The 11,764-nt window shown below is 40.7% G+C and overlaps 1 protein-coding gene across 2 annotated transcripts; it reads right to left on the bottom strand.

Annotated features, from left to right (window-relative positions):
• Nucleotides 1–263: 263 nt before the first annotated feature.
• On the bottom strand, nucleotides 264–11,415 carry arhgap19 (Rho GTPase activating protein 19). Of its 2 annotated transcripts, none has more exons than XM_049570826.1 (12): nucleotides 11,339–11,415; nucleotides 8,956–9,230; nucleotides 8,448–8,528; nucleotides 7,866–8,075; nucleotides 7,290–7,516; nucleotides 6,818–6,904; nucleotides 6,557–6,622; nucleotides 5,950–6,156; nucleotides 5,707–5,814; nucleotides 5,182–5,295; nucleotides 4,572–4,673; nucleotides 264–3,264 (listed from the first exon to the last, which is right to left on the bottom strand). In XM_049570826.1, the coding sequence occupies exons 1-12, from the start codon at nucleotides 11,380–11,382 to the stop codon at nucleotides 3,220–3,222; spliced, it is 1,566 nt and encodes a 521-aa protein (XP_049426783.1). In that variant the 5' UTR covers nucleotides 11,383–11,415; the 3' UTR covers nucleotides 264–3,219. The 2 variants fall into 2 exon arrangements, with proteins under 2 accessions (XP_049426783.1, XP_049426786.1); XM_049570829.1 differs by having other exon boundaries at nucleotides 264–3,261.
• Between the last annotated feature and the right edge of the window lie 349 nt (nucleotides 11,416–11,764).

Here is an 11,764-nt window from a genome sequence, read left to right as displayed (position 1 = left end):
AATAATTTCCACATCACACAGAAATAACTGCTCCCGACTGGGTGACAAAAGCAAACTCAAAACAAAACAAAAATAGAAAAAGGAAAAGAACAAAAATCAATGTACCTTAAATCTGGCTCCTAAATTCCATCCACATAAAAAGACATTTGTTTCCCCAAACGCAATAAATACAGAAGAATTCAATTTTGCTCTCCCTTGAACAGGTTTGTAAAACTGCAGTGTTTTGAAAACTGAAAAGGACGACACAATGTCATGATAAGAAGAAAAGACGACATGCAGAGATCCCAAATCAGTTTCAAAAGGCTGCTGAGATTAATTCAGTCAGGTTCATTTAAAAACAAAAATGGTCCTGTGTTGACCACTGTACAAAATGACCTTCAGAATATTAGTACCATATACTATAAAACAAAAGGAGGTAAGATATTTTAGTGTCCATCTGCACCTGTCACATCAGTCATGTTCAGCACCGTATTCACGTTCGACAAACCCATCGTTACGACATCCACAACACTTTCAAATCAGGATGCACCAATAACAGATTCCCGACACAAAAACTCAGAAACATTTGAGTATTTCCGATGAAATGATGGAGCAACCCTTCAAGATCAGTGTCGAATTCTATGAAAACTAATGCACACAGATCCAGCTTGGGCTCAGGCTCATATTGCTGAGCATCTCTCCTGCTGACGTGTTAATAAGCAGGGCAGTGCAGCCCCACCAGCTCTGCAGCTGACCTCTGACCTCCCTATGAAGGAGCTTGGGAAACTGGTACTGGTGCATCCGTATTCGCTTGAGCAGACGTCAGTTCAGTCAAGCCATGAAGAGTAAAGCTGAAGGAAGTGAGAACGATGCAAAAAATACATACGTATGATCCAAAATATTTAAAAAAGGAGCATAAAGTATGATTTGACTTCTGCAAATGCAAACCTGACAATGCACCTGTGTTGTCTGAATCGTTAATTCTAATTTCTTTCAACTGCGCTGCCCTCATTAGATAGGAGACATGTGCTTCTCCAGTGCTGACTTAAATTTTCATGTACCAGCAACTATGTTTAAAGGTGCCACTGTTTACTTCTTTGTGGGATCCATGTAGATTTGAATCACAATTTTGCAATTTCCACACCGTGATCTAATTAGGAAACAGATTGCACAGCTGTTTGTGTTAGACACTGATGCATTTGAGACATTGTTAAGCTTACTTTGCATTTTGTTTTGTGAGAAAAATGTTCATACTCAGCACAGGTTCAAACTCAATATTGTCTCTACTAGACCTTTACGTTGGCCCTCTATGTCTGAAGTTACATTCCCCCTGTTAATTGCTAAAAGCTAAAAAAAAGTTAAAAGCACTGTGTCAGTTTCATCTTATCTGTTTAAACAGTTCTGGATTGCACAGATTAAATTCAGCATTAATAAATCTAACAGGTGTATATTTTGTCATGATGGGCTGTTAACATCTAACATGTTAATATACTGACAAACAGTGATACTAAAACAGAAACAGATGACACAGTTTCACGTCCAATTATAATACTCTACGTTCCGTTCTTGCTTTACTCATTCTCATGTCTTAACAAGAGTATGGCCTCATCTTAAGACCACATACACACCATGTTAAGGAGAGTAACTGACTGTAACTGATTACTGCTCATTTCAACCAGAGTAAATTCATATAAAAACACTCTTTAGACTTTCATTTAAAACATCAACATAACAAATCTCTCACAACCACTTGACCTTTCCATCATCCAGCCAGTAAAAAAATAAATTGTTTAAAAACATATTTTAAGTCCCACGAGTCATTCTGGGAATGTAACATGTCATATTTGACAGATTCACAAACAGGGGTCCCAGTCAATGGTCACATGATGAACAAACCTGTGAGAGTAGCAAATGTAGTTATCAAAGAAATCCTGTTTTTCATATCAGGATGAAACATTTTTAAAAAAAAAAGTGACCTGCTCAATTATCATCCAGTAACCAAACTCTTAGATCACATTCGTACCGAAAACATCAAAGTTCCCAAATAAAAATAAAGTCTAAAACCTTACAATCGCACACACACACGCGCACACACACACAGACTGTACAACATGTATACATATTCGACACTCTACAGCAGACTGTACGCTTAGCTTGCTAGTGGTCATAGATTCTGATACAGTAGCTAATAAAACAAGTTTCAAGTGATAACTGGCACAAGCAGGTCTGAGCCAGCGAAGCCAAACCAAAGCAAAGACCTACTCATTGTTTAAATTATTCACATCAAAATGTGGAGCTGAGCAACAGCCCCAGAGTTTAGTCAGTGTTTACTCAAAACAGTGCGTCAAGCAATGTGATGAGTGTTAATGCTTAGACGTGAAATGTTAAGCACAGTTTAAAACATGATCTTTCAGCAGGATCAGAGCGCAGACACATGGTTCTGGTATATTGAGATTATTATGCAGAATTATTGTGATTCACAAACAGAAAAGGTCTCACGATTTAAAATCAGCCAGATGCAATCACAAAAATCTGACAGCAGAAATATTCCAAAATACTACTGAAACTTGACCTTTATGTGGTACTATAAAAACACATTAAAAAAGTGAAGGACATCATTAAAAAGGAAATACACATCCTTTCCAAAAGCTGCTACAGCCTTCATCTTGTCCCACAGATACACATTATCATCCCAAACTAAATGGACCCCATTCAGTTAACAGTGTGGCTGATTAATATTCTTTGTCATATATAGTTCCTTTACTGAATCATGCTAAAAATATTGTCTGTCTCAATACACGATTATAATACCTGAATGCTAAAATACTGATGAACAGCACTGAAAGCAATTTGGGACTTTTTAAATGTATTTCTGGAAGTAACAAAAACATTTAGCATGGTTTATCAGACATCACATACTGAGGTCAGAATAATTAAATTAATTTTATCCAAGTCATGCAACTTAACACTGAGGCCATCTAAGAGCAAAGCTACAGTGGAGGATTTAATTCAGCTGTTGGTACCTGTTTGTAACAATCTCGTCCAGCGGTGAAAAGAAGACAGAGTTCTTGGCTTTGGTTTGGCTGTCCTGGCTAAGGCTAAAGCTGCTGTATATTAGTCACAGTTAAAATATACTTACTACAATGAAAACACAATGATAACCATGAGGAATTAAAGTATTAATACTGCCCAAGTGTTGTCCGAGACGAGGTGAAGATGTCCGGTTTTACAGTGAGATTCCTAAACAGGAGAGAAACCCATCCTGGTCACGGAGGAAGACTCCTGCTAAGAGATGAATAGAGGGAGGAAAGAGAGGTGGAGGGATGGATGGATGGGTGGGTGGCGAGAGGATCTCTTAAATTACAGTTAAACTACTCTATACCCATTGAGTACAGCATACCATACCATGCCAAACCATACCATAAATTAGAAAAAGAAAGAAAGAAATTAGAAAAAAACAACAACATTGGTCCACAGGGGGAGCCACAGCGATCGGTCGCATTTTAGCCATTTTGAAGCATTTTTCTGTTGTTATAGCGCCACCCAGTTGCCAATTAGAGTTAAATTTCTCCAGTCACCTTGAGGCGTCCTGTTCTACATATCTACCAAGTTTAGTAAAAATCCATGTGGCGGTTAGGCCTAGATAAGAAATGAGCTCTCTAGCGCCCCCATTTTGTTTGATGGGGTCAATAATGGAGGGGTCCCCTCAGATTATGTGTGGTCATATGCCTACAAAGTTGCGTGGTGATGGGTGAAACCCTTGAGATGTTCTACACCTTTATGTGATGAGCCACGCCCTCCGCAATATTCATTGCCTTATAGAAGCTCAGTTTTAGTAAGTTTTCCAACTTTTGCCAAGAGGGAACTTTAGATATTGGTCCCTAGATTATGTTCACCCAGTTTCATGCAGATCGCTCAAACTTCCTAGGAAGAGATCCATTTGAAGTGTTTTTCAAAAAATTCAAAATGGCGGAAAATCTATATAAGCGGAAGTTATGAGTTCTTGAGGCAAATGTGTTCCTCATGAGGAGAGGCATCTCTGTGCAAAGTTTCATGTCTCTACGACATACGGGGCATGAGATATGCCCATTCAAAGTTTGACATTTCAATCGGTTGCTATAGCGCCCCCCTTTGGCCAATTGATGTAATATTGCTTCATTGGCATCGTCCCATGACCCTCTACCACTGTGCCAAATTTCACATGGATTGACCAAGTCAGTGAGGAGAAAAACGTGGCACAGACACACAGACAGAGTTTCCGTCATTACATAGTAAGATAGTAAGATGAGACACAGTGTGAGTCTATGTCATACGCACAGAACACTATAATGTTCTGAGAGGTGATGTGAGAGAAAATATAAACTCAGAACACAAGGTTTCATGAGTGCATGTAAGTCTTGACTGATGTCTGTGGTCAGCAATTTCTTCGTTATTATCAAAAAAAGTTCATTTTAATAAAAATACAGGTCTTCGATAAAAAATGCAACTTGTGAGTCACTGTGGAGTCTGTTTTCAAGCCCTGGTTAAAGCAGACTTGGAAAACTACAAATACTGCAAAGCAAAATGCATTATGTTTACACACTGTGTCATACCTTGGAAACCTTCAGAAGTTTGTTCTCTTTGAAAATAAAGTCTGGGTTTTTCACTACCAGCCCTGCCTTCCCCAGCACAGGACCATTTAATGGGCTGTTCACCTGTGTGCACACGCGCACACACACACACACACACACACACACACACACACACACACACACACAATAAAATAGTGTTATTATTTTTGATAGAAAGACAAAAATGGACATTTCAGGTCATCTGCTAATTTTGCTGCAGATGGAATAAAATCTATCATACAAACACAATGTCAGAGCCGAAATAAGTGTGTTGTCACCACAGAGAAAAAGTACAACAAATATTTTAAGTGCATTAGATGTTGCCAACTTCCAGAGGTGGATAGTAATGAGTTACATTTACTCAGTTACATTTACTTGAGTAACTTTTTGGATAAATTATACTTTTAAGAGTAGTTTTAATGCAAAATACTTTACTCAAGTAATCATTTGGATGACTACTTTATACTTCTACTTGAGTAATATTGTTCTTAAGTAACAATAATCTTATTCAAGTGCAATTTTGGCTACTCTACCCACCTCTGCCGACTTCCAAACAAAACAAAAAAAACAAACAAACAAAAAAACACCTCACCGCTTGCAGGATGACGTTCTCTTTACCAGGCTTTCTTCCTGCCCTGGTGACGGTATCAGGAGAGATGTGACGAACCCGCCTCTCTGCTGTCAGCTGCTCACCACGAGCTTTGCGCTGTTACCAAACCATCAGGTGGGAAAAAAAAAAAAAGTTGTAAGAGGTTAGTTTAGCTCAGAAAATATACAAATGTCAAAACAAGTACATGTCAGAACAGTTTACTGACAAGACATCACAAGATTTTTCCATTTAAAAGGACTGTTTTTCAACTGCTTAATACAAATTAGTTTTTCCTTTACATATATTATGAATTGCACTGATTATCTGTCTTTGACTAACTATCCTAGTTTACAAAAGACCAACTAAAATGTCTTTCCATCTGGCATATTTACAGTAATGTTTCTGAACATGCACTGTCTCTGAGAAATAAATATATAAACTGATCATTTCCACAATTCATTTGAGGACATGCTCTGATTTATTTTGTTGTTCTTCTCCTTGTCGTGACTTTCCAGGGTTCTTTAGTACCTTAATGAGGCCACCAAAGGAGCGGGACCGTGGATGTTTCTTGCTGGGAGCTGGGGGGACCTTGTGGGGCTCATTAGTAGGTGTCCCTGAGGTTGTCTGTTTGACTAACTGCACAAAAAAAGCACCACTTATATTTAAGACATTTAACACACAAACTTTAAAAGTAAAGTGAGTTGCAATTTAAAAGCAAAAGGAGCTAAGTTTCCACATTTATGTTTTCAGTAAAAAGACCCTGGAGTGAACCTGTCGGACAAGTTTCTTCTTCTTGGCGGAGTCTGGCATGTTGTGATGGACGTGTCGGAAGAGCTCCTTCAGAGCCTCTTCTGTGTATTGCTGAGCCGGTGACTGGCACTGCTCCTGAGAGCTGGGGCCCAGAACGGCCGTCCTCTTCAGGGGCAACACTGTCCGCTGAGCAGGAGAGCCGCTCGCCGCCAGCAGCTCCAGATCATCCTGAGTGAGGAGAGGACAACTCAGGTTGTGTACATTAAATGGAAACTATTTCACATGTATAAGGAGGCAAAATGACGAGTTGATGAGAATGATGAGTTTATGGTTCAAAAGAAATGCAGGATTTGGCTTTAATGACCATATGTTTTGCAGCAAGCTATGTAAACTTGAACTGTTCAGTCTCATTCACTGCCTTAAAATATACTGCACACTGTTTAGGTTTTTTTTTTTGTTTTGTTTTTTTTTAACAAAGTTTGTCTTCTGTAAAAGCTACATTTGACTAGGATATCAAGGAAAGAATAGGGATCGAACACCATTTTCACAGGAGGGGATGTGAAGACTAACTGACAAATTTATGGGGTGTTTCTGTTTTTGTGCTCTACTGTGAACTCTCTCCACGAACCTTGGTCTGCAGTGCCTTGGTACCAACGAAGTGCACTCTGGCATATTCCCGCAGGTAGACTGGAGCCTGAACAACATGCAGCAGACACGTCACTCATCCACAGATTATCCATAAAATCAGTCACATATTTTGTTTCTAGAACCCGACTTGTTTCTGTGCTTGACTCGGAGTGTTTCTGGACTCAGTATGCACATTGAATAACTAACCTACTTCTATCCGTAACAGTGTGATTGTTCAGTCGTGTGTTTGGTCAATAATCACCCTGAAGAGTTTCTGCGAGTGTTTGATCAGGAAGGCCATGCTGTTGTTCAGTTTCTTCAGATTGTCTTTCAGGTCACCGGCTGTCATCTGGAGCCAAACAGAACAGAGGAACACTTAAAGTCACTTATTAGTACCACTACAGGGCAGAAAGATTTATAAAAATAAAATAAAAAAATCTAATTCAAAGCGAGTGTCATTAACAGCTTGCAATCACTAGCAAATAGATAACTGTTTTCTGACACTACCACTGGGGGCAACAGAATTTAAATTTTTCAAACTCTACCCAAAGTGATTTTAAGGAAAATGTGACCATAGCAGTTTTAAAGCAATTTTCTTTGGTGGATGACTAACTGCGGTAAATAACAAGCTCCCAAAATGAGCAGAAATGTCTAGCTCTACAATATTTTTGTCATATTTGGGGAGCCCCTTGTCCTTGAATCCTTATCATGAAGTTATAAACTCCAAATCTTACATGTCTGGGCCAGAGGACATGCGGGGCAAACATGAGGGCCAGGTTAAAGGCGGACATCTTGTTCTTGTCCTGCTGCCTGGCAGTGTGGTAGAGAAGGTCCAGCAGGAGTTTCAGCAGTGACCGGTTGGCCTGAGGTAACAGCAGGAAGAGGAGCTGCAGGGCCTCTATCTGACGCTCTTTGTTGGGTACCGCAGTCTTATTCCCTTGTTCGTCAAACAGAGTCATATCTGGAGGAGGGACATGGGTAGAAAAAGTGAAGTCAGGAATAGATTTACTAAAATTATTACAAAATCATATGTACTGACTTTCTTTCTCTGTTGAGCATTATCAGTGCCATAAACATTTAAATTTCCTTTGGCACTTTTATCAAGAGTGGCGTCCTTTTTGACATCTTGGCATATGAATTTCAAAGGTCCTGCCTTTTAAAATATGCATCATTTTATGCTATAAGGTCTAACATTGCTGCTTCTCTTCCAGTATTTGTGCCTTAAAATGAGTACATAGATAAATGTATAACAAAATGTTTGAGTGTGTGTGTGTGTGTGTGTGTGTGTGTGTGTGTGTGTGTATTGATACCAGCAATTTTGAGGTGCGCGTGGAAATGTCTGTGTGTGAGCAGGGGCTCGGGCAGCTCTCCCAGAAAAGTCTTAAGCAGCGTGGCCACGTCATTGGGGTGAAAGTCTCCAGAATCCAGGTCGACATCAGCCTCACTGTTGAGGAGCTCCTTCAGGGTCTGCTGCCGAACACTGTTCCCCGGCACCCGAAACAGACCCTCCACATGGAGATCTGAGTGCGTAAGAGCAGGTGGGTAGCAGCAAGTAAAAACATAAAACATCTGAGGATTCCAAACCAGTTTTGTCTATACAACTGTGTGCTCAGTCAGCCTTAGAATTTGTTTTTTGTTTTTGTCTAGCTAAGAGGAAAACATGCCACCCACACTACTCCAAACCACAAGAGGAGTTAAGTGCTATCCACATTGCTCGGTGGTGATGGACTGATGGCAGACAAAAGGGCTGTTCATTGTTTGAAGGCAGTTATGGTTGTATTATGTGTAAAATCAAATTCTTTGTAGGAGACTTGTTCTGACTGCTGTTGGCTTCTGAAAGTCATTGTGGTAAAGATATAACACCAACTTTTTTTTTCTTTTAGATGACTCACTTTTACTGAGATACTCAATAAGCTGGTAGATCTGGGCAATGCAGCTCTCTGTCAGGGGAGTTCCAAACACAACGCCTTTATCTGTGAAATTTATAGAGGAGATGAGAGTGAGTGATAATATAAAAATTTACTGAAAGACCTTTTCCATTTCTGCCACATACATTGCAAATGAGCAAAGCAACACAGGTTGAAAGCCGACATTTACACTAAAGAACAAGTCTGGTGACAAGTCTTATACACCACATTAAAGAACACATCAGTGTACCATGAGAACAAACAAGCTACAAAAACAGCACTGATCTTGCAGAACTGCAACTGCAGCAGATCTGTTCCCAAATACATTTACACTAATCCTGTCTTTTCTGTAAAAGCACAACAAGTTATCTGTGCATCAGAGAACACAGGCATGAAGGAAATTTTTTTTTCAAAGGACTTGAAACTTAACACAAAGAAGTGAAGATTATTTTGCTGGTGGTTATTTCTAGATGTCATCTAGTTGACCTCTGACCTTTGCGTTTGAGGAAGTTGAAAGAGCGGAAGAAGCCTCCATTCCCACCAGTTGGGGTCTTGGGACCCTCCTCACCAATGAGCTGTGCAAACTCTGTACCAGGAAGATCAATTAGGCGAGTGATGTTACTGAGCACCAACTCAAGGAAAACATCAGGATTCTCATGGCGGAGTTTCTCCACAAAAAAGTCTGGGTTGAAGATGACGGGTGGTCGGCCAGCATGAGAGCCCCCAGGTGATTCCTCATGATTGATCACCATACTGCACACTGTACCTCTGAGGGGGAGACACAAGAAGATTGTACACAGTTTTCTCATAGTATTGGAGAAGGCACAACTCATGATTACACAAAAATCAATGGCTACTTAGTCTTGAAATTTGACAACAGCTGCTTGTGATTTGTGTATGCTTTAACAGCTACTGGATCCTTAATAATGAATGATCTTTGTTGCAGAAGTCAAAAACCATTATGAAATGCATGTACACAGGATATAAACTGATCACACAAACATTACAACCATTGGCAGGCGAAGTAAATGGGCTGTCATGGCAACAACTGACTAAGAGGGCACAAGACCTAAGAGGATGGAGGAGATTCGTCAATGGCCTATGTTCCTCAGGGAATTTAAAGGCCTGAGTAAGTAAGTAAGTAAGGTGAAGAAAAGAACACTGATCATCTCATTACAATGGCATATGCCTGCCAGCAGAACAGTGCGTCATGCCACACCACAAAAACTGCTCAGAAATGCCCCCAGTCGTGCGGCCGGCCGGCCTGCTTCATGCACATCCGTCACTTCATGATGGAGGTGGCCTGGCCGACCACCCCAAACCCAGGCCCGCGGGAAAAGGGGGCCCAGGAGCTGCCGGCCCTCCCTCTTCCCTCCAACATTTATATATACTATATAACGTTTTATACACAATAATAGATAGATTAGCAACCGTTTTACTTCTGACAATAAATAGTTACCATCCTAGACTTGTATGGCTTTTTAAATTGTTTTATTTAAGGTGTATAAAAAAAAGAGACAAGACAATACCGCGATATCATACCGTCACCACATCCCCTCAAAATAATCCTGTGATACTGATTTTAGGCCATACTGCCCAGCCCTACCCCAATCTGATCGAGCATCTATGGGACATGCTGACACAATAAATCTGAAAGGATCCACCGCTAACGCACAGGCGCTGACACCACAGGACATCCTCCAGAGGTCAAGTCCAATCCAAGGAGGTCCCACTGTGGATGAGGGGCACCTCTAGGGTACCGTCAGGGTTAGGGTTAGGGTTAATGACGAATGCACAGTCAGATTGGGGTTTGGGGATCTTGGAGGCCAAGTCGATGACATGAGCTCTTTGTCACATTCCTCTGGCCATTCCTGAGCAGTTTTTGCAGTGTAGCATGATGCACTGTCCTGCTAAAGGGCCACTGCCATGCCATGGGGCGGAGGGGGGCAACCTGGTCTGCAACTGTGTTTGGGTGAGCGGAACATGTCAAGTGGCGTCCACATGAACGCCAGAACCAATGGTTTCCCAGCAGAACAAGATGATATATGTTCTTCACTTCACCCGCCAGTGGTTTTAATGTATTAGCTAATCTGTGTACATACCATATCTAAGCAACGGTTTTCACACACAGGCTGCAGTACTCCTCATATCAAGTAAATTAAACTCAATGATTAAACTCGTTATAGTGTCCCTTTAATCTTATCTTCACCACCTTCTGTAAAGCTAATTCTGACGACATTGCCATCTACAACCTCACAAATGACATGAGAGTTGAAACTACACCTCTGACAGTTTTAACAAAGCTTGAACATCAACGTTATAAGCTATACAAAGGCAGGATTTGGTGCTTTGGATATTATGTTCATGCCTTTACAAAAGTTATGCGTGTGCTGAAACATATGAGCAGTGGGCTAATTTCACAGTGTTGCACCACTAACGTAATTAAGCCAAATTAACTTTGCTAACTTAAATTCAATTTAGCTTGTGCAGTTTGCGAAAACGTATGCTAACACACGACTCCCGAGCTAACGCTAGCTAACATAAGCTGTGAATTCCCACTAACGTTGCCTGACTTATCTCCTAAACAAGCATTTCAATTGCTAGTAACGATATCTGGCTACCAAGTGGTAGTTACCTGACTAGTTTTTCAGCTTTCATATGGTAACTTTCGGCAGCTAACGTTAGCATTAAAATGACTTCGCTTGAGCTGACAGCTAACGTTAGAGTGACAGCCCTTGTCAATCAGTCTCATGCGTAGCCTGCGTATTTTCACCGATTTAAATGTCTCAAGTTCTGCTTTTGTCGTGAGTTATGCTAACACTGCGTCAATTCAATTACCATTAAACATTTTAATGTCAGTCTCGATTCGTTCTTACCTTCTATTATGTGTGTTTTCATCGGCATCTTTACCCGCAGCCATATTCAGTTTGAATCCTCCGCTGTTGTCCCTCAGGCCCCGCCCACACTGTCAACCATTGGTCGTTTGTCAAACGTAGGCGTGACGTTACCGGCTCTGATTTGCATGTCCGTGACTGTGATTGGTCGGTTTGAATTCAGTAGCTCTGTCAATAGGAAAACAACATCTGTATACAGCATCAAGCTGCAGGACTCAATAAACCTGCAACTGTGGGCAGATTATGAGACAATGGCCCCCCGGGGCACAGACATGCTAAAGGCCCCACCACTGTTTTAGGCGAAGAGCAAGACTCAAAGACAGTGTGGTGGTTTTGTGTCTCTTTGTAGTTGTTATACAATTGTTTATGGTGTCTTTTCAGTTATTTTGTGTCATCTTGTGGTTGGTT

The sequence above is a fragment of the Epinephelus fuscoguttatus genome, linkage group LG3 (assembly GCF_011397635.1).
Source record: "Epinephelus fuscoguttatus linkage group LG3, E.fuscoguttatus.final_Chr_v1".
Classification (NCBI taxonomy): Eukaryota; Metazoa; Chordata; class Actinopteri; order Perciformes; family Serranidae; genus Epinephelus; species Epinephelus fuscoguttatus.
The sequence above is the reverse complement of the archived record's forward strand: the minus strand, read 5'-3'. Positions and strand labels throughout refer to the sequence as shown.